The sequence below is a fragment of the Pteropus medius genome, unplaced genomic scaffold (genome assembly GCF_902729225.1).
Source record: "Pteropus medius unplaced genomic scaffold, Ma_sr-lr_union100, whole genome shotgun sequence".
Taxonomy (NCBI): Eukaryota; Metazoa; Chordata; class Mammalia; order Chiroptera; family Pteropodidae; genus Pteropus; species Pteropus medius.
In genome coordinates, this window is record NW_024349800.1 from 15,245,608 (window position 1) to 15,267,414 (window position 21,807).

The 21,807-nt window shown below is 38.2% G+C and overlaps 1 protein-coding gene across 6 annotated transcripts in view; it reads left to right on the forward strand.

The window, feature by feature from the left end:
- Positions 1-16,431: 16,431 nt before the first annotated feature.
- The window catches only part of LMO7 (LIM domain 7), a 181,765-nt gene continuing 176,389 nt past the window's right edge, over positions 16,432-21,807 (forward strand). For 3 of the 6 annotated variants that reach the window (XM_039886880.1, XM_039886889.1, XM_039886891.1), the window contains exon 1: positions 17,220-17,290. In XM_039886880.1, coding sequence (XP_039742814.1) covers positions 17,231-17,290 — 60 coding nt within the window. In that variant the 5' untranslated portion in view covers positions 17,220-17,230. Of the gene's footprint in view, positions 16,511-17,160; positions 17,291-21,807 lie in introns of those variants that run through there. The other 3 variants (XM_039886866.1, XM_039886879.1, XM_039886885.1) reach the window with 3 other exon arrangements.

Consider the following 21,807-nt stretch of genomic DNA (forward strand, 5'->3'; position numbering starts at 1 on the left):
TTTAATGAAAATATAGTTTGAGATTTTTAGCCATTAATGTATAATAATAAAGCTTTCAAAACAAATGTCTATAAGCTTAAGATTCCTATATTGGTGCTTGTAAGAAAATTGCAAAGAGGCATATTTTCATCACTTAAAAAATTTTTCTATTTATAGAAATTATTTCTTTTAGAGAAAGCTTACATATATGTATATAACTGCCTATATATACATCTTCATATATATTTGTATATTTGTATATATATGCATGTGTATATATATGTATTTCCTGGGAACTAACGTGCATGTATGTGTACATATATATACATATGTGCATGTATATATGTGTACACACATGCTCACACACGTTCATCCTTTGAAAAGGCAAATAACTCTGGTCTAAATTTTCTTCATATTATTTAAATCCTTGACTGAAGTTAAACTACTTTGAAAAGTGTGTAATCATTGTAAATGGTTTTTAGAGCTAATTTAGGCTTTGTACACATATTCATAAAGTTTAATAGTTAATGTTTTTAGCTTACAAGATTCTTTGTTAAGAGCTTGAAATGAAGTCCACTGTGCTCTAAAAAAAGTTACTACTAAAAAACAAGTGAGAATATACTGAGTTTTCAGATCACAGAAATTACGTTTTGCTTCTGTTTATTTCAAAAATTTGACCACTTAAGTGAATAAATTATTCTGATGTAGAAGATTCAGGGTCATGAAGGGCATTTATTTTTTTTGGTGCCAGTGGTGTCAGATGATCAGGCCAACCCACCATGCCTTAGTTTTCTGTATGTTCATACTTGTTTTGCTTTTGAATAAAAGTTATTCTAAATCTTTCTCTTGACTTCTTTGTTTAGAATAGTGATTCTGAACTTGTCTGTTGTTTCTATCTACTTGATAGGTGAGAGTTCATAGTATGACATTTCCACAATCCACACCTAGATATTATATGAGAAGTTATGTATTTATATAAGTTATATATAAAGGCTATATATTATGAGCATTACCTATTGTCTAACTGATAAGGTGGTTGGGAATTCTTGGTTTAGAGGCATTAAATTTACATAACCTATATTGAAAGCTATTTTGAGAATTATTTAAAATAATTTAAAATGCTTAGAAATAGAACAATAAAGCCTTTTAAACCTATGAGTATAAATTATTTAAAATAAAAATCCACATGGTTAAGAATAAATCCCAAATGACATGAATGACACATTTTAGGTGGTTCAAAACTGTGCCTTTTATCAACATGTAAACACAGTTGGTATATAATAAATTATGTTCAATAGTGTATCCCTTAAGAGCTAAAAGATAAGATCTCTGTGCCAAGAAGAAAACAAATTGCTTGAGGGTTTGATTTCATCCTAAACATGAAAAACTTGAAGCATATGCAAAGGTTGTAAATTAAACTATTCTTAAAAAATGTCGCAAAACCTGTCTGCTGAAAAGCTGCATTGAAAAGCTACTGAAGAGTTTAACTACATGTGGTAGAGGACAAATGATTTCATTTGAATTTTCCTTTAAGTCTAAACAGTAGAAAGCTATTTCTCTTTATTCTGCCCTGAATACTAAGCATTTGAAGCCGGAAGTCCCTCCCATTCTCTACCGCCGCTGTGGTAGTGTACATGTTCGACAACCACATACACGATTAATGGGAATGTAATATTGTATTTCTTTTATCATTGAGGCCAAAGCATGATATTTCATGGTCTGGGTACAATTTAAAAGACATATTTCTGTGATAAATTGATTTGTTTTAGAAACAAAGTGCAAATGCCTTAAATATTTCTTTAATATGATAAAAATAATCACTCTTATAGCCATATTCCGGTGTGGCTTAATAATCAGGTATGTATGAAGTATTCAGGATAAGAGCGCAATAGTACTGATTTTAAGAACTTTAGAAAATACGGCTTCTGGGCAAACTAAACACAGAAAACATTTACAGCCAACTGTTTATCAGTTTTACTTCGCTCTTTTCCATTTTCGGAAGACAAGAGAATGTATCTCAATTGCTGCAGGTATTACAGTGAAGGCTTTTAGTTTTTCAGGGCTAGTAGCCATCTATTGTTTCCTTACTGTGCTGGGAAAGCCTAGAGAAAGTCACATCTTTAACTAAATTAATAAAACGGGAGAAATGCTTAGGCCAATTTATTCATATCCCTCTGATATTAATTCTATCGTTGATAGCTACATAGATAATAGGGATGTGTTGAACAACTAATCTGATTTAAAAATGGGATCCAGTTGTTCCCCAACTTTTTGGTCTCAGGAGCCCTTTTAACATTCTTAAAAATGATTGAGGAACCCAGAGAGCTTTTATAGGGGCTTTATCTCTTGATCTGTAAGTATAGAAATTGAAACAAATTTTAAAAAAATTTATTGAGTCATTTAAAAAATAAAGGCATCAAATAACATAAATAATATTTTAATAAAAATAGCTATTTTTTAAAATGAAAAAAGTAGCATTTTTTTTACATTTTTGCAAAATCTCTTTAATATCTGATTATGGAAGATGGCTGGTTCCTTCTATCTGATTACAAAAAGTGCTTACTGAAATTGACAGGGAGTCAGTGGTTATCTGTGTCAAACAATTATGGAGATAGTCTTTGAGGACCAGGACCATATCTCTTGCAGATCATTTTATCCTCAATCTGGTACAGGGCTTGGCACATAATAGAAACCAGATGATACTCGGTACTGATTAAACTATCCTGGAGTGGGCTGAGATGTGAACAGGTGCTGAGGACATGGATTTAGGGAGTCCAAATACCTCCTTCAAGGCAGTAAGGAGAGAAATGAGGTCATAGCCAGGTTGGGGGAAGGATCAGCAGAGGACTTTTCAAAGAGTGTTCCACTGTGAGGAAGGAAGAAAAACCTGCAGAGAAAATCTGAGAACACAGGAAAGAAATGGGATGGATGATTGAGGGATCTCAGGTGAGCGTAAGATATGTATCATGTAGCAGAGCACGTCAAACTTTAATGAGTAAACGAGATCCCAGACCTTGTTAAAATGCAGATTCTGATTCAGCCATTTGGTGTGGGGCCTGAGATTGTGCGTTTCTAACAAGCACTCAGGCTACCAGGTGGAGATCTTCAGTTTGACTAGGGAGATTCTAGAACCCAGCTGGAGAGGTGAACCTTGGGCATGGGCAGTAGAAACCTCTCCCATTTAATTTGAAGATCATGGCTGACGGAACTTTTTAAGAGAGATTTTTCCCCCCCAATATTCAATTAGTACACTTTCCAAAAAGTGGCTGTTTTATGAAAATTGCTTCACCAGGAAACTTCTGGCCTTGGCAATTCAAAATTTCAGTGTTCTCACAATGCTTGAATAGCATGATACTGAGGTTATAGCATAAAATACAGTGGTTCCACAAAAAAAAAAAAGAAGAAGAAGAAGAAGACTTTATTAGGATCGCTGAGAATCATCTAAATGCCATTGCTTCACGAATAGAGCTCAGATTTTGGTTTTAGTTATAGTTTGATTTTTGGCTCTGACTCTGAGTGGTCTTCAGCACCTTAAGTATAAGTGCTTTCATGCAGGGTTTTTTTTGGTGAGAATTATAAATTTAGCGCATAAAAGTCAGCATGCAAAAATAGTAACTATTATTATTACAATCACTCCCAAGAGAGTAATAAACTGTATTGAACATAATTTCAAAGTCTGTTTCATGAGTCATCAGATTCAGTTAATTGTCAAAGAATTTAAATAAGAAGATGGATGAATAGATTACATTTCCATGAACAAGGGAACTGTGCATATTTTTTCTGTAACTCAGAAATGGTTTAACTTTAAAAAAAATCTCAAAATAGCTGAAGTTAGCAGACATGCACTTTAGCAAAGATGATTGGAATTCTGGTCTTTCCTGTAATAATACTATACCAAAGCATACTGTTCATTAGGAAAACATTTTTTATCTGAATCTTTTACTCTTGGGGGCCAAGAATGCTGTTTTTCTTTTTGATAGCTATGTTTATAGACTCTAAATCACCCTGAGCAATTATTTCAACATTTCAAGTTATTATTTCTATTCATGCTTCATTTATAGTTATTTGAATTTTGATGATTCTCAGTATGGTGCTAGAATAACAAAACAAGGTCAGGCGAGTTCAATATATATACCAGGTTCTGGTATAAACCTATTTTAATTTTTATTACAACTATTATGAAGAAAATTAGGATATAAAATGTTTCTACTTTTTATAATTGGACTTCCTCTGCTGAGAATAGACCTCTGAGCTCTGGACTTTGGAGGTAACTGGTCAGTGCCCATGTGTGGGTATGTGTGGGCCGGCCATGTCTCGGGGTGAGTTGGCAGCAGAGGGTGATAGTTCTTTGACTCTTTCTATCTTGTTGCTTTGAAAGCACTAGTATAATGTCTCCATTTGGCTCTTTCTTCAAGAACACATGTAGATAGAAGAGAAGCGGTCAGAAGGACGTTAAGAAGTAAATAGCGCAGGTGAGATAAAACTAAGCCTATTTTGCAGAGTATCGCCAGGCACATTTAACCTGAACTTTTATTGTCAGTAGCCACAATAATACAAATACTTTGCCCTCTCTTGTCAGTTTTGTGATCATTGTTGATCTCTTGCACTGATGGAATAGGCCTGGCTGGTAGAAGATACTAAGGTAGCAGAAGGCATGTTGTAGTTTGTAAGGCGCTTTCACAGGCCAGATAGTAAAGGCCTGCAGAAATGCCAACTGAGCGACTCCAAGCCAGTTTTAATTTCGATTTGTGGGCTCGGTATTATGAAGATCCTGCTGGACTTTTCTTTGAAAAGTTTTTTCTCATTCTTTTTCAAAATCTTGTAATTGTCTATAAGTATTACCCTCATAATTCTTGCTCCTACTCCATTCATGCTTTTAAGAGCTTTAAGAATTATAAGCCCAGGGCTCCTTTCAAAGGGACGGAACTAGAAATGGATATTTACGGCAGGCGTCATGTTGATTTATGTCCACTCTCCTAACCTGATATTAGATCTAATCAACAGGTATGTCAATAAACATAGAGAATACTAATGTCTGAGTTTGAAAAATTTAGTTACACATAAGAAGAGTTTATCTCTTTCACTGTGTTGGCTGGATATGTCAGGATACTAATTAAAAGCATAATTAATAAGTCCTGCTTTCAGTTTAGCATCCAATATACTTTGTCTGATCACTAGGGCTTAATGAATAAAACACTTATTTGGCAAAATTTTTTCTATCATCAAATGTTACAGTAAAGATTATTTTGTTGTAAAGTTAAAATAAAAGAATTTTACGTTTCAATTATTTTGAAAATAGTATGAAATTTCTACAAGCCACTAGAAGAGCAAAAATAATCTTGTGTCTCTAAAATTTGAATTAAACTAAAATTATTCTTAGCATTTTATTGAGTACATATTTAAGTTTGGTTTTTCTGGGAGCAGCATTTATGTATCTTTGTATTTCTACTAGCTAACATAGTGCTTTAGAAACTCAATAAATATTTGTTCTTGCTCAATAAATATTTGTTGATTAGTTTGCATTTTTCCCTATGTTAGTGTTTTAGTTATCTAAGTCATGAATTTTTACACAGATATAAATTTGGAGATCAAAAGAAATTCTGGAATTTCTAAGGCAGAACCAGAAAAGTCAAAGCATTTATTAATAATTAAATTGGTAATTTTAGGTGTTGTCAAGTAAAATTTTTCTTTCAAAATGATGAAAACCTTGGCTATTGAAGTTTACCAATTTATATTTGTTTTATAAAAACAAATCGTATACTATAAGAAAATACAAGTTACTGTAAATCTGATTGTGGTGTAATTAGGAATAAAACTTTGGAAGTGATGGGTAAATAACATTCTTCCTGCCAATTCCACCACCAAGAGAATAAAGTCAGTTCATAAAAGCAGACGATGCCCAGGCGTCTCTGGGTACTCCTAAATGTCGAATTCCTTCTGTTGAATTTTCAGTTTCAGTCTCTCACGTGTGACAGACAGTGACCCTTCCCAGGTAGCACTTTGCTTAATGCCAGACATGAACATACCTGCCAAGTTACCACTAACATAAAGCTGCTTATCCAGCTTTACTGAAGGTCCTCACACCTCACGAGAGTATTAGAATATAGCCATGTCTACTGCTACCTTAAACCTATACTTTGAATATAACTATTCCTGGAATCTAAGGCAAAAAAGTTAAACCCTTTGCAAGTATATCCAGCTTCCTCGCCTTTCTGCCCTGAATCAAGGCCCACCCTGCTCTCATCTGGTGGAGAGTTCTTTAAGAAATATTTCACAGGGCCTATCTCTACCCGACTTTAAGAATATTCCCCTCACTGCCTGTAGGAGTTGGTTTCATTTTAGGACTCATTGGATACCCTTAGACACAAGACTGCACACGGGAGTACGTTTGCCAAAGTCTGTGCTGTGGTCAAACCGGGGTGGGGGTGGCACATACCGATAGCAGAACAATACACGATGGCTGTTGACATGACGGATGCTGTTTATTTTGAGATTTAGGATCCAGTAGGAAGTAAACATGACCTTTCTTCTTCTTCCTGATGTCTTTTGATCTCCTCTGGGTGCCTTTTGGATAAAACACGCACTCATACGAGATCGCTCAAGGTCAAACAATTATTCTCAGGGATCAGACAGTCTAAGTCCATGTGCAGGGAGGGAACCATGTCTCTAAGCCATGGTATCTTGCCAAGAATTTTCCTGTTCTCAATAAGCAGCCTTTTACATTTTGCACAGCAAAGTTTTGGGCCTTTTGCCCCATATTATTCTATCTAGATTTTGCCAGAGGCCTTTCTCTGCAAAAATAAAATGGAGCTGTTTATAATACTTCTTCAAATAACAGAGCCGTTTAGCCCTAATCACTACCTTAATTATTCAACAATTCAACAGAAGAAAGTGTGTGTGTAGATAACATGTGGGGATGTGTGTGACTGTGTGTGCGGCTGTGTGCATGTAGCCTTGGTACATATCAAAGTCTTAGAAGCAGAAATAGAGCAATAGATTGATGTCAGAAAGCCCCAATGTCGTGGATTTTTAAAAACATTTTAGTTACATAAGATTGAAATCATTTGGTTTGATTGATCTATTTCTGTCCACAGCGATTAAAGAAGTTTCCGGTGAAGTCATGGATGGGGCATTCCTAGTGCAAGAACTCCTGGGGGACTTGGATGGTTTACCTCTGAGATTGTCTGGGTTTACTCATGATCCTTGTGACCATTATAAACTGATCCCCACGTTCAAGGAAACCCCATTACCGTGCCTCATACAGGAACTTCTGACTGGGCTGGGCTTCTCCTGTGATTGCTTCCAAGCCTTGAGGAAGCACCAGACCTGGATCTACGTGGACAAAGGTTTCATGGCGATGTTGGAAGTCTGAAGAACAGCCAGGTGCTTCATTTCATGGCTATGGGTAAGGTTTCTTTATACAGCATGAGGGTGAGAGTGGGGTTTGTTAGAAATCAGTGTGATCCTAAAACCGAGGCCCAGACTACTACCAGTGGTGAAACCAGGAGCACAGCTCAGGTCTTTTGTTTCCAGTTTGGTCCATTCTGTAGTTCTTGAATCTTTTCCTTGTTGAAGCTAATATATTATCAGTACCACCCAGTATTCACAGAATAGGGATAATGAAGGGGTTACTTAAAAAGTTGTACTTTGAACTTTTAGAAGTTTCCTATAATGGCTGGATGGGCTGTTTCCTCTCTGGATCCAGTTTCAAAATGTAAACAAAAATGGCTATTACAATTCTAAAATATTAATAACACAGTAAGCACTATAGTTATTTTTTTCTGCCTTTTTAGCAGAACAATTTGAACACATAGTAAGGTCGTTTTCCTTTTCAAGTAAACTTAATGAGAGATCAAGTAGAGCTACACTACCAAAACATAAAAACCCAAAGGAAAAAATAATGAAGTTTTAGAGAAGTCTGGACCTGACTATTTTTATCTTTGATTATCATTACTAAAGATATCCTTTTAGGGAAAATCATTTCACTGGGCTTCAGGAAGAGAAGTTTAGTAAACACATATTTTCTTTTTCTTTCCCAGAAGCCCCAATAGTTTATTTTAAAGCTAATTCTAGGGTAAGTTTCTTTGATCTCACTGCTATCATTTAAAGAATTATAATGTGGTTTTGCAATTCTGGCTAGAATGCAGGACCTACCCCCCCACCCCCCAAAAAAGAGTCTTAGTTTTTATGTTAAATAACTTGAAATCAATGATAGAAAACTTTTACATGTTAAAAATAAACCCCAACTCCTTAAGGTCTTTACAGTAAAAAGAAAATAACCAACTGCCCTGCAAATTATGGGGTTGGTCCCATGTTTTGAAAGTAACCATCTCAGTTGATCTCTTAAGAGACATCTGAGCACGGAGGGGGAAGGCTGATAAGAACCAAGGACTTCTGATCTATTCTTTCTCAGTTAATTATCTAGCAGAGTCAGAAGACAAAGTTAGGACCTCTGCCTTCATCCACTGAGCAAAGTACTCATCATCGTCCTAAGGCTGTACTGCAAACTTCTTCAAGTTTGACACTCTTTGAGGGCAGTGATGTAACATGAATTCACTTTGATTTCCCCGCCCCACTTCTGCTTCCTGGAACAGCTACATTCTCCACTCTTTTCTTCATTTCTTAATTATTATCTGTAATATTTTGACTTCTTTTTTCTTCCTGGCTTTCATTTCCAAATATAGAATTGAACCTACCTGTCTGAATATCATTATGTAAGTACTGACAACCTCATAATCCTCTAATTACTAAACTTGAGGGATGTATTTTTGTAGACAGAGATGAGATAATTAGGACTTTATCATTATGTATGTATATCCTTTTTTGTTTACATAAACTTTTCTTTATTTTTTCAAGCTAATTAGCAGTTTTTCTTTTGTGTGTGTGTGATGATAATATTTTAGATGTACTCTCTTAGTAACTTTCGAGTATATGATACAGGTTTGTTAACTTTAGGCACCATGCTCCATTTCAGATACCCAGATCTTATTTATCTTATACCTGGAAGTTTGTACCCTGTGACCAACATGTCCCCATTTCTCTCTCCTCCTAAACCCTGGCAGCTACCATTCTGCTTCTATAAGTTTGGCTTTTCTAGATTCCGTATGTAAGTGGGAATATACAGTATTTGTCTTTCTCTGTCTGACTTATGTTACTTAGCATAATGTCCTCGGTGTCTATCCATGTCCAAAAGGCAGGATTATTTTATTCTTATCATAGTTAAATAATATTCCTCTGTGTGTGTGTGTGTGTGTGTGTGTGTGTGTGTGTGTGTGTGACATTTTTCTTTATCTATTCATCTATTGTTGAATCTTTACATTGTTTCCACGTCTTGGCTATTGTGAGCAATGCTACAATGGATATGGGGTACAGACATTTCTTTGAGATACTGATTTCATTCTCTTTGGATATATACTCAGAAGTGGAATTGCTGGATCATATGATAATGCTATTTTTAACTTTTTGAGGACCTCCATATGGTTTTCTATAATGACTCTACCGACTTATATTCCAACCAATAGTCTCAAGGGTTCCCTTTTCTCCACAGCATTTCCAACAATTATCTTCTGTATTTTTGATAATAGCAATTCTAATAGATATAAGGCACTATCTTGTTGTGGTTTTAACTTGCATTAACTTGATGATGAGTTATGCTGAGCATCTTTTCATATACTGTTGGTTATTGATATATCTTCTTTGGAAAAATGTCTATTCAGGTCCTCTGCCCATTTTTAAGTCAGATTACTGTTTTGTTATTAAGTTGTATAAATTCCTTATATATTTTGGATATTAACCCCTTATCAGATAGATGGTTTGCAAATATTTTCTTCCTTTTGATAGGCTGCCTTTGTATTCTGTGGATTGTTCCTTTTGCTATACAGAACTTTTTAATTTGATGTAGTCCCACTTGTTTATTTTTGCTTTTGTTGCCTGTGCTTTTGGTGTCATATTCAAAAAATGATTGCCAACACCGATGTCAAGGAACTTTCCCCCTGTATTTTCTTCTAGGAGTTTTACGATTTCTGGTATTACAATTAATCTATTTTTGGTTAAATTTTGTGAGTAGTATAAAATAGGGGTCCAATTTCATTCTTTTACATGTAAATATCACTTTTTCTGATACCATTTATTGAATAAACTATCCTTTCCCAATGAATATTCTTGTTCCCCTGTCAAATATTAATTGATCATATATATGTGAGTTTATTTCCGGGCTCTCGATTCTGTTCCTTTGGTCTATGTATCTGTTTTTATGCCAGTACCATACTGTTTTGATAACTATCGATTTGTAATAAAGTTTGTAGTCAAAAAGTATGATGCCACCACCTTTGTTCTTTCTCAAGATTGCTTTGGCTATTTAGGGTTTTGGGGTTTCATATAAATTTTAGTTTGTTCTATTTCTGTGAAAAATGCCATTTGACAGGGATTTCATTGAATTCATGCATTGCTTTGGGCTGCATGGACATTTTAATGATATTAATTCTTCCGATCCAAGAATATGAGATATCTTTTAATTTATTAGTATCTTCTTCAATTTATTTAATCAGTGTCTTACAGTTTTCATTGTACAGGCCTTACACATCCTCGGTTAAATTTATTCCTAAGTATTTTACTTTATTGATACAATTATAAATAGGATTGTTTTCTTTATTTCTTTTTAAGATAGTTCATTGTTAGTGTATAGAAGTGCAACCGATTTTTGTATGTTGATTTTGTATCCTGCAACTTTGCTGAATTCTCTTTTAGTTCCAAGTTTTTTGCTGAAGTCTTTAGAATTTCCGCTATAGCAGATCCTATCTCTGTAAACTGACACAATTTTCATTATATTTAGTATATTTTTCCATCTACATTCTAGGAGTCATTCTTCCTGTTACTAAAGGTGTTATATAAGCATGAGAAATATACACACAATCCAGATGTTGGCTATCTTTGAACTCATATGGCTGACACTTTTATGAACCACAACAAACCACAGTGAAAAACTCCTCAGTTCTTTTTTATTAAGAGAATTCCCACTGTGCCTGTCTCTTCTTGCATTTCTTTCCAGCCACCAAGTCCCTTTTTTTCTTGCAATCTTTGCCCCAGGCATCTTTCAGCCCAGTTCTCTTTCACTCTTTCCTTCTTTATAATACAGAATTGCCTCGCCTTCCTCCCCGCAATTCGCGTTCACTTCTCTCTACCTCGCCTACTTGCTTTAAGAAACTTGGGCCTGAGCTACACTTCTGCTGCACCAAAGCATTAACTAACAAAGCCCGTCTCCCCCTGTAGATCAGTGGTTCTCAACCGAGGGTGATTTAACCCACCAGGGGACATTTAGCAATTTCTGGGGACATTTTGTTTGTCACATCTATAGGAGTGCTACTAGCACCGAGTGGGTGGAGGCCAGGTATGCTGCTAAATATCCTACAGTGCACAAGACAAGCACCCATAACAAAGAATTATCTGGTGCAAATTGACAATAGTTTCTTGTTGAGAAACCTGCTATAAAGAAATTCTTGTAATTTCTTTATAGCAGCAGTAATCTGCCATAGTAATCAATTATATTATTAGCTGCAGTAATCAATTCTATTTCCTACTCTGCTACTATCAATGTTTTATTACATCTGTGCATTAGGAGTTATAAGTTTTATACACACATACCCACACTCCAGTTAATAAACAGTTGTTGAACACTAGACTGAACCAGGTGCTCCTAAGTTGCTCATGGTTCAAGGCAGAACATAGACAATCTAATATCTTGTGAAACGGGCTATGACTACATAGGGAAAAGGTACCTAATCTAGTCCAGGATGACCTGAAGGATTCTGAGAATGAAGAGATAGAGCCCAGAAGAATACATAGGAGAAAGTCAGACAAAGAGCGGGAGAGAAGCACATTTCTCACAAAGGGAAAAACATGGGTCGAAGCATGTGGTGAGAGAAGTGGACAGGAGCAAGTACTGAAGGATGCCTCCTAGTGTGCTGGCAACCATTAGATGGTCCTTGTTCTTGAATGAGGACTAAATTAGGTGGATGTGTTGGTGGCATGAAAAGATTTCCATTTTAGAGAGGTCATATGATTTCTGAAATCTAGGTGAGAGCCAGTGAGGGCCTGAAGGTAGTGGAAATAGGAATGGAGAAGGGCCAGTTGGGGAGATATTTAAGAGGTAAATGGACAGGCTAAGAATAGGGTGGACATGGGGATGAGAGATGAGGAAGTCCAGCACGACCTCCAGATTTTAGCAGGAAGTGGTACCATTTGCCAAGTCAGGAAAGACAGGAAGAGGTTGAAATTTGCAGGACAAGATAGAAAGTCATATTTGAACATAACTTTGTATCATATATTTTTTTCCATTTATTAAAGTAATATCTATGTCTCTTGCAAAAAAAAAATTGTTAAAGAGAAAGAAGTACCAAAATCTCCATTTGGAAATAGACAGCACTAAAATTTGGGTAGAGATTTTTCCAATTTGTTCTATGTAGAAAAAGTATGCATTTAAAAAATAAAACCACAAATTAACATGCTTTATACATTGTTTTTGTTTCATTTTGCAATATATTTGAAACATCATCCTGTGTCATTGAATATTCTTTTACATTTTTAGTGACTGCACAAGGTTTCACTCTATGGAAAAATCATAATTTACTCCACTATCTCTATGGTTGAAGTTTTAGATGGCTTTGGGATTTTCATTTTTTACAAATTATGATTGGTGCCATCACAAGTGAGTCTTCCAGAAGCCAACAGATCGTTTGAAGTGTGAGATATTTAGTAGGGATTGACCTCAGTGAATCGAAGAGGGAAGAAGCAGGAATGGGCAAGCGAGAAGTTGAACTGTGATACAGACCTGTAGTTTTAACAGAGGCTATGTCTACAGAAAGGCCCTATCAGAGTTGTCCTGTGTTGGGTGGAAATGACCGGGCTTTTATAACCTCAGGTCAGTCAATTACCAGATGACTGCTGCTCTGGGAGAGGCATGACCTCAGGTGAGGCTGTCCTCTGCAGCTGAGGCTGACCTCAAAGGTGCTGACAAATGGAGGTTGTGTGCTGACCATGCTCCTCCTCTAAAGGGAGTTTGGGTAGTGCATCTCCATGTCCACCACAGCTGCTCATTTCGTGTGTATATTTTTGCTCAGAGCCTTAGTATAAATTCCCAGAAGTGGAATTGCTGCAATAGAGCATGGGCGTTTAGAAAACTTTTAATATTTATTGCCAAATTACCTTCAAGAAAAATTATACCACTTTCTCCTACCAACAGCTTATTTAATTACTAATGGATTGGAACATGACAATTATACTGTTTTTAAATATTGAAAGATATCTCAAATTCTTTTAGAAAATAAATAATACTCTTGATGTTTTATCATTGTGAATTTTGTTGTAAATGCCTAAGGCAGTTTACCTTTCTCTATAGAGTTGTATATATCTTTCCAGAAGGATAAAATACTCTCATGACTGATGTTAGGAGGCAAAGAATTGGATTTGGATCTTCTGAGTCGCAAGTTTGCAATACTAAAGAGACAGAAATGGGTGATGCTTGCTTGATCTGACTTAAAACAGAACCTGTAGGACCTTACAGCTCTTTGTGAGTATCTGAGCAAAGAAAAGAAGTTCTCATTTATTAGGAAAAATCCATATTTAACACATTACTTACTATGAGAGAGAGAGAGAGAGAGAGAGAGAGAGAGATACACTAATGGGAAATAACCATCATTTATTGTCTACTCCATGCCAGCAATGCCTTGAGCTTTTACATACATCATCATATTTAATTCCCATAATACTATGAAATAGTTATCATTACCACATTTTTCAGATGAGGAAACTGAAGCTCAGAGAGTTTAGTAACTTGGTAATCTTAGTCATTCAGATTCCCAAGCCTGTGCAGTTCTTACCATCCTGGGATGCAGTCCCCAAAGCTATAAGTCAAGTTGCAGAGCAGCAGCTTTAAACAGTATAATATACTATATAATAACTGTAGTAACAACAACTCTCATGAAGACTGAAGAATGTTCGTCTTTCCAGCAGACCAGAAGTGCCCAGGGTTCAGTGTCTAAATATTTTTTTCATTTTTGTATAGCTTATGACACTTAGCTCTTTACATATATAAGGTGCTCACTAAATATTTAACAGAACAGATCTTGAATAGTCAGGAAGAGAAAAATATTTTCCCACTTTCTTTTATCCTTTTGTCCTCATTTTGGGTTTGACTTGGTCATAGTGTAGCTAGGAGGCAAAGAGATGTTTCTGTCAATGGCTTCCCACTTCAGCAAGAACAATTCTCAGCTCTTCTAAATAGACCAATTTATTACAGACAGTGCCAATGAAAAAAAGGTTAAATGAAAATAAGACTAACAAATAAAAACCATCCTCTAGTGGCCAATAGACATATGAAAAGATGCTCAAAATCCCTAATCATCAGAGAAATGCAAATTAAAAGCACAATGAGATATCACCTCAAACCTGTTAGAATGGCTATCATCAATAAATCAACAAACAAGTATTGGGGAGGATGTGAAGAAAAGGGAACCCTCATGCACTGTTGGTGGAATTGCCAACTGGTGCAGCCACTATGGAAAACAGCATGGGCGTTCCTCAAAAAATTAAAAATAGAACTACCATGACCCAGGAATCCCACTTCTGGGTATTTATATGAATAAACCCAAAGCACTAATTTGAGAATATATGTGCATCCCTATATTCATTGTAACATTATTTACAATAGCCAACATATGGAAGCAGCCTAAGTGTTCATTGATAGATAGTTAGATAAAGAAGATGTGGTACATATAAACAATGAACTATTACTTGGCCACGAAAAAAAAAAAAAAAGAAATTTTACCATTTGTGACAACATGGATGAACTTAGAGGGTATTACTCTAAGTGAAATAAGTCAGAGAAAAGACAAATATCATATGATTTCACTTATATGTGGAATCCAAAAAACAAAATAAACAAACAAAACAGAAACAAACTCATAGATACAGAGAACAAACTGATGGTTGCCAGATGTGAAGGGGTGATGGTGAAGGGATTAAGAAGTACAAACTGGCAGTTATGAAATAGCCACAGGCATGTAAAGTACAGCACAGGGAATATAGTCAGTGATGTGGTAATAACTGTGTATGGTATCAGGTGGGTACTAATCAGGGGGATCACTTCGTAAGTTGTATGGATGTCTACCTACTATACCGTAGACTCAAATTAATATAATATTGAATGTCAACTGTAATTAAAATGTATGTATATTTTAAAAGAGGCAGACTCCAGAAAAAAATTAAACATCCTCTAGAAGTCACACCAATGGGGAAAAAGTAGGTGAAGTCTTTATTCAGAAAAGTAAATGACTTCTAATCTTTAGATCTAACTTTTAGGTAACAAGAAATACAGAAGAAAGAGAATTATTGTTGAAGATATCTCAAGGAAGCCATAAGACAAATCCAGGAGGCTACCCTGGTTTCTTTAACAAGACAATGTCATTCTGAAAATAGGAGGCAGGGAGATGGAGGAGGCTATTCTAGTTTAAAAAAATATGTAACCGAATGCAATGTGTGGTCACCGTTTGGACTCTGGTCTGCGTAAGTCAACTGTAAAAGATCAGTTGAGGAGAATTTGAGTCTGCATTGGGTATAAATTGATACTAGGTAATTATTGTTAGCTTTAGTTAACTGTGAAAATGGTAATATGGTTATGTAGACAGTGTCCTTTTTAAAATAATCAGGGGGATCACTTCGTAAGTTGATACCCCTGTAATATTTAAAGTGAAATATCACAACATCTATTTTTACTTTAGAACTTCAGCAGAAAAGGTGAAGTAAATAAGGTAAAATGTAAATAACTGTTAAATATATGATGTAGTTTTCATCAGAAAGAATAAACAATCAGGGGAAAGAAAAAAAAAGGAATGAGAATTGCTTTCTCTGAAGGAGTAAGAATCCATTCTTATCTTCCTCCAAAGGTGCAGCCATCAGCGTGTGGCCTGTACAGGGCTCCAGGAGCATCAGAGCGATGTCCCTAGGTAGCCAAGGCAGATGACCAGGTTCCTTTGAGATCTAATTTGTGTGTGAAAAGAACTCAAATAAGCCAACCCAAGAGCCTACGACCCTCCAGCCTTGCGCACCCAGTGATGCTGCGGATACTGTCGCCTCGTTGCCCACTGAGTGTACCAAAACCACGAAGGTTGGAGGGTTTGACGCTCAGGGGGAAGGGCGGTCAAATGGCCTGAACTGAGCCGAGCGGGCGAGAGGTAGGAGAAAATCAGGGTTCCCTTCCGCTCGAACCCTTTGCAGAGAGACGGGGCTCGAGTGGCAGGTACCTTCCACCTCACCCACCAGGAAGCAGAGCAGAGCGGGGTTGGTCCAGGCGGAGGAAAATGGGCGGCACGTGCCCAGGCCACTACCCTCACCTGCCGCCAGGAGGGCCCAGGCGGCCGCAGGGGGCGGAGAGCTTGGGGGGCCGGGGGACGGCCGCGCACCTGGCAGCGTGGTTCGCACTCCGCGGGACAACGGGTTCGTCGGAAGCAAGAGCCGTGCGTCGCGGGCCCAGCCGCAGGTGAGGGCGGCGGGCCAGGCGGGGCTGCGCTGCGCTGCCCCGCGGGGGAAGTTTCTTGGCCCGGAAAGGTACAATTGTGTGCAGCTATTCCTGGTATGTCAGGCGGGCCCGAAGGCCTTGAGCCGCGGGCGCGCCGCTTCCCGGGGCCCGGGGTGTGGAAGGTAGCCAGGCGAGCGCGGGCGGGAAGGATGCGGGCGCGGGGGCGCATCCCCCCGGGCGGAGCTGCGGTCCGGGCGCGCAGCGCGGGATAGGGAGCAAGGCCCGGGCCTCTGGTGGACAGTGGCATCCCCTGGCCCAGACAGTCTGACCACAAAGGCGGCTGCGGCCGAGGAGCCCGGGGGAGTCGCAGGGGCGCGGACGGAAGCGGCGACTCGGCGGCCCGGGGTGGGCCGGGGCGGGGCCGTCCTGGGAGGGCGGCGGCGGCGCTGCGACTTTTGAAGTCGAAACAGTTGTCAGTCCTGCGCGCCGCCTCTGGTCGCCCTGCCCCGCTGCCCGTAACTCCGCGGACCTTTGGTCGTTTACAGTTTAGAGAAAGCCGCGTTTTCAAATTCTTGTGGGTTCGGAACCTTACCGAGCTGCAGAGCGCAACAAAGGGCAGGAGAACCCGGCGTCTGCAGCCGGAGCAGAGCCCAGGCGGCTGCCGAGAGGCGCGCGAGACCCCCGCCCCGCCGCGCGCCCACCGCCTCGTTTTCTCCCTCTCTTGCCCTAGTCTTGGAAGCGATGGAGGAGGCCGAGGCCGACTGCGCCGTAGCGTTTGCCGAGGCCCAGAGATGGGTGGAGGTGAGTGCTTTTGCTCCGCTCCTTTCCGCACGAGTTTGCGGGCGTCGCGGGGCGAAGGCGACCCCCGCCACTCTGCGCTCCAGCCGCCTCCGGGACAGTCGCGGGCGCGTGGCAGGCGGCTGGTTTGTGTGTGCAGTGTTGGGGGGAACTTTTCAAGTTCTTCTTTTATCTCTTAACGTCCAGCTAAACTAAGCGCTGCCTTTCCCCCGGCGGTCTCGCAGGCTTCCCCAGAGCTCCTCTGCCCGGACAGAGTCGAGCGCTGGTCCACCCGGGTTCGGGGACCGCGCATCTCTGTGAATCAGCCCGGGAAGGCACCAGGACTCCTAGGATGTCTCTCTGCGGGGCAGAGCCGGCCCAGGGTCCTCGGTGCGTTTCTTTGGGGGTGGTTTAGAAGTGGAGATGTCTGACATATACTTGTGTTCTGTGGGAGCGCGGGGTGGAGGAGTTTAGACACCTATGGCGCACCTGGAGAGATGCTTTCTCCGAGACAGCATCTGGAGCCTGGGACTCAGGGCTTGTACTTCGTCCTTCAAAATTGGCATTGGTGAGATAAAATACCGTGGGGTCACTCACTGCAGAGTTGTTACTTTCCCAGCTGTGCCTCAGAGACAGGAACTCCCAGCCTCTTCTTTCTCATTAAAAAAGGAGATGGTCTCTCGGAGGCTTTTTCATCAGCTTCTTAGGGTTAACATCCGTAGAATGTTAACACCTGGACTTCTAGCCGTTATTCTACTGTATGGGGGGAAAAAAAAAAGACTTTTTAAATGATGCTGAAGAAGTCTGCCCAGCAGATGTGAATCAGGAACAACTGCTCGTTAGAAAATTGTTGCCTACACCAGCCTTGCAGTCATTTTGGAGTTATTGATGCCACGTGCTGGCTTATTCATATTTAATTCGAATTTAATTTAATTCATATTCAATTAGTTCATATTTAAATATGGCTTAACATCTTTGAAAATGCAAATTAGGTTTAAAGATTATTCACAGAAAGAAAACATATATAAGAATCCCAAAGCAAACAGTGTTTTAAAATAATGCATTTGTCCTTAAAGAAATAAATGTATGTACATGGGCAAAAAATAAAGAGAATAAACTTTCATGTTACATTTCTTATGCTAAATAAAGGAATGTGAAATGTGAGTAGCATTACCCACCAGACAGTTGGGGAGGTCTAAGAAATTAGCTTTTGGTATCTTTTTTGGACCAAAACTTTGAACTAGTCTGAAGGTGACTTAGAAAAGTGTGAGAGAAAGGGGTGAGGAAGTTGGGAGAAGAATAAACACTGTTTTGAATTGAAATGAGAGTGGAAAAATGTCAGCTATGTAGTTAAGAGAAATAACTTCCCTCATTCATAAACTTTGAAAAGTCAAGACTTCCAAAGGTAATTTTCCATTGGTAGTGTTTTGCATAATTTTAGAAAAGAAATTAAAGTTGCTCTTTTTGTGTTTGAGTGTTGGGTTGGAGAGAGGGAGAAAGGGAGAGATATAGGAATATTTTGGGGCCATACCTGGCTCCTGTGTGAGTTTGTATCTGCATGTTCTGTATCTGCTTCAGAAAATCTATGAATATGGATCATTTCACACTTTTCTTTTTCAGTACGCACATTTTTAAAGCCTAAAAATTCCTTTTTTTTTTTTTTTTTTGCTGTAGCTTGCTCATAACTAGTTGGGTTTCTGTGAAGAATTTGTGTCTAATAAACTCAAGGAAGTGCTTTGTGATAAAAGATATCATAGTGCATGATAAATATGCTCATCTTCCCACTCCCATCGCATCCAACAGTGTTTTTTAGCAATGATTTGGCAACTCTGTAAAATGTTTTGTTCATCATTAGCAGAGAGCCAAATCTTTCTAAAGATTTTGGCATATCATTTTAATACAATTAATGAAACTAAAATTAAGTGATTTTTTTCCCCCCTAGTGCCACTGGGAGCAAGACAGTCTGTTCACTGACGATATGTGAATAAAGGACGTATTTACATATGCTTTGGTGCACTCGGTATTTGAAGTGACAGCAGTGGTGTTCACTCTTAGGTTTATTTATTTATTTTCATTTGGTGCCCAAATTTACTTGTCTTCTTAGTTTTGCCTTTACAACCAAAGCACATATTTTAAAATATTGTTCTTGCCAAAGGAAGCAGAATGAATGACTCTCTCATTGCCACAATCTCTTTTAACTCTGAGAACCCATAATTTGAAGATAAAATATTGGTTCCAAAGTATATTTTATAAAGTATTTTGGAAAGCAAGGAAGATTACAGTGCAAATTTTTCTCCTGCTTGCTAATATTCTTGCTCCATTTTTTCCTTTCTGTTATACTTTCCTCTACACATATTGAAGCATAAGTGAGTTATTCATATTATATATGTGTATATATGTTTTATATTATATAATATGTATGTTATATATGATATAATTTGCTCCCTTTATTCTGGGCTGCAGCTTTGAATAGCCCAAGGTCAAGAAACTCCAATAACCTTGTAAAACTTTGATGACCAGAGTCCATGTCGGTTTGCCCTTGCCATTTCCATTCTCCATCTGTGATTTTAAATAGCTAATGTATTATTGCCACAATCAAAGTTAAAGTTTTATTTTGAGAGCTGGAGGAGAATGGATGAGGTGAGGGCTAGTGGTGGTTATTCTGCCAATTAGTATCATTTTATGACTCTTTATTTTAAATTGTAGTTAGATATTTAGAGTGTGTGCATACTTCTGGTTAGTTTAATTTCTTAATTAAAAACAAATGCAGGAATGCCACCCTTTAAGGCAATTCAACATAATGAGATTGGATATTATCTGGTTAGAAATGCTATTTTTAATATTAATAATGTAGCAGAGCTGGTTTATAATTAAACACTGGTTTAAAACCAAATAATGTAATGGTTTGAAAGCAAAGGCAGAAGGAAAGCTTGATTCTAGCAAGGTCATGGAGTGGATGATGAAGAGGTAGAAAATGCAGACTGGATCCTCTAATTTAATTCTCTTCTGTAGCACCTTTTAATGTTCTGTACCTAATAGTTTCCTCGGTTTCTCTGTTTCGTGGCATTAAAATGCCTTGTAGAAAACAGACAAAATAACAATGAGATTGAAAACTGGGTATGTGGCTCATTGCATTGGTTGGTCACCAGTTTCCAGATTGAGTGAATGTTACTCTCAAGGTTGATGTTTAAATACAGTAGTCATTTTTATAGCTGGAGCAGAAGAGGCTAACTTATAACTTTATTCACCACCTTCCTGTTCACCTGCTCTTCCTCTTATCTCTGAGCTGAATTCTTTCAGTATCGCTGTCACCCTTTAGAAGGACCGAAGGGATGCCAACAGAGCTCATTGCCAAGCCTGGCTCCAGAATCTGAATCCTTCCCCAGTTGTTTCCAATCGATCTCTTTCTCCACCTGCCCCTGTTTTTATCCTTCAGGGATGTGCTGGTCTCCACATGTGCTGGTTACCTTTGGTGCTAAATTATTAAAGACTTATACTCTGTGGGTCCCCCATTGATATAGGCAAACATCCTTCTAAGTGGTTTCCCTCTTTCTCTGTAAACTGCATCTCTCCTATTAGTTTCCGCCCTGTGTTCTGGTCTGGAAGGGTTTGCCTGGTGCATACCGGTGTGGTCTTGTAGACGAAGTGAAGGTCTCATGGACTTGTACTGTTGCTTTCAGATGTATGTAGAGAGACACAAACTTTCAACTGAAAATTCATAGAGCTTTTTTGGTAATGACGAATAGTTTCAATTAACATATATTAAACCTAAAATTCCTATCATGGTAAAAATTTGTCAAAAATTTTAAATGTTAGAAAGCAATTCTTACCCTAGCTGTTGCAGCCAAAATTATTTTTTCAGAACACAAACCTGATTTTTGTTATTCTTGTTTTCCGAGGAGTCATGAGAAGATTTTAAAGTCCACAGTCCTTACATAACGCTGTGAAATGTCTCATTCACAACCCTTTACAATCTGCTCTCTGCCTATACATCTATCTTTATTTTGGGGCCATTTTCTCCATAACTGCATGGTTGCCAGATAGCACAGAGATTAAGAGCACAATTTTGTATGTTACATACCCAGTAGTAATTTTCCTTTTAACTAGAAGTTTATATGTTTTGACCACCTTCAGCCAATTCATGGTGACTATAGTTAACATTGCTGTGTGATATATTCGAAGGTGTTAAGAAAATAGATCTTAAAAGCTATCATCACAAGGAGAAAAAAAATTTTTTTGTAATTACATGAGGAGATGGATGTTACCCAAACTTTGTTGTGGTAACACTTCACGATATTTCTATGTCAAGTCATTATTCAGTACACCTTAAACTCACAGAGCTGGATGTCATTTATGTCTCACTACAAATGAAAAAAAAAGGTGGAGAGCACAGTTGGGAATCAAATCATTGTTCAAGTCCTGGCTCTGCTCCTTAACTCCTGTGGGCCTCGGTTTTCTTCTTTGAACCTCCCACAGTGGTTGTGCTAGTTAAATGAGATGCCGAACCTAAAGCAGTCAATGCTCCCTAGTCATTGCCTGTG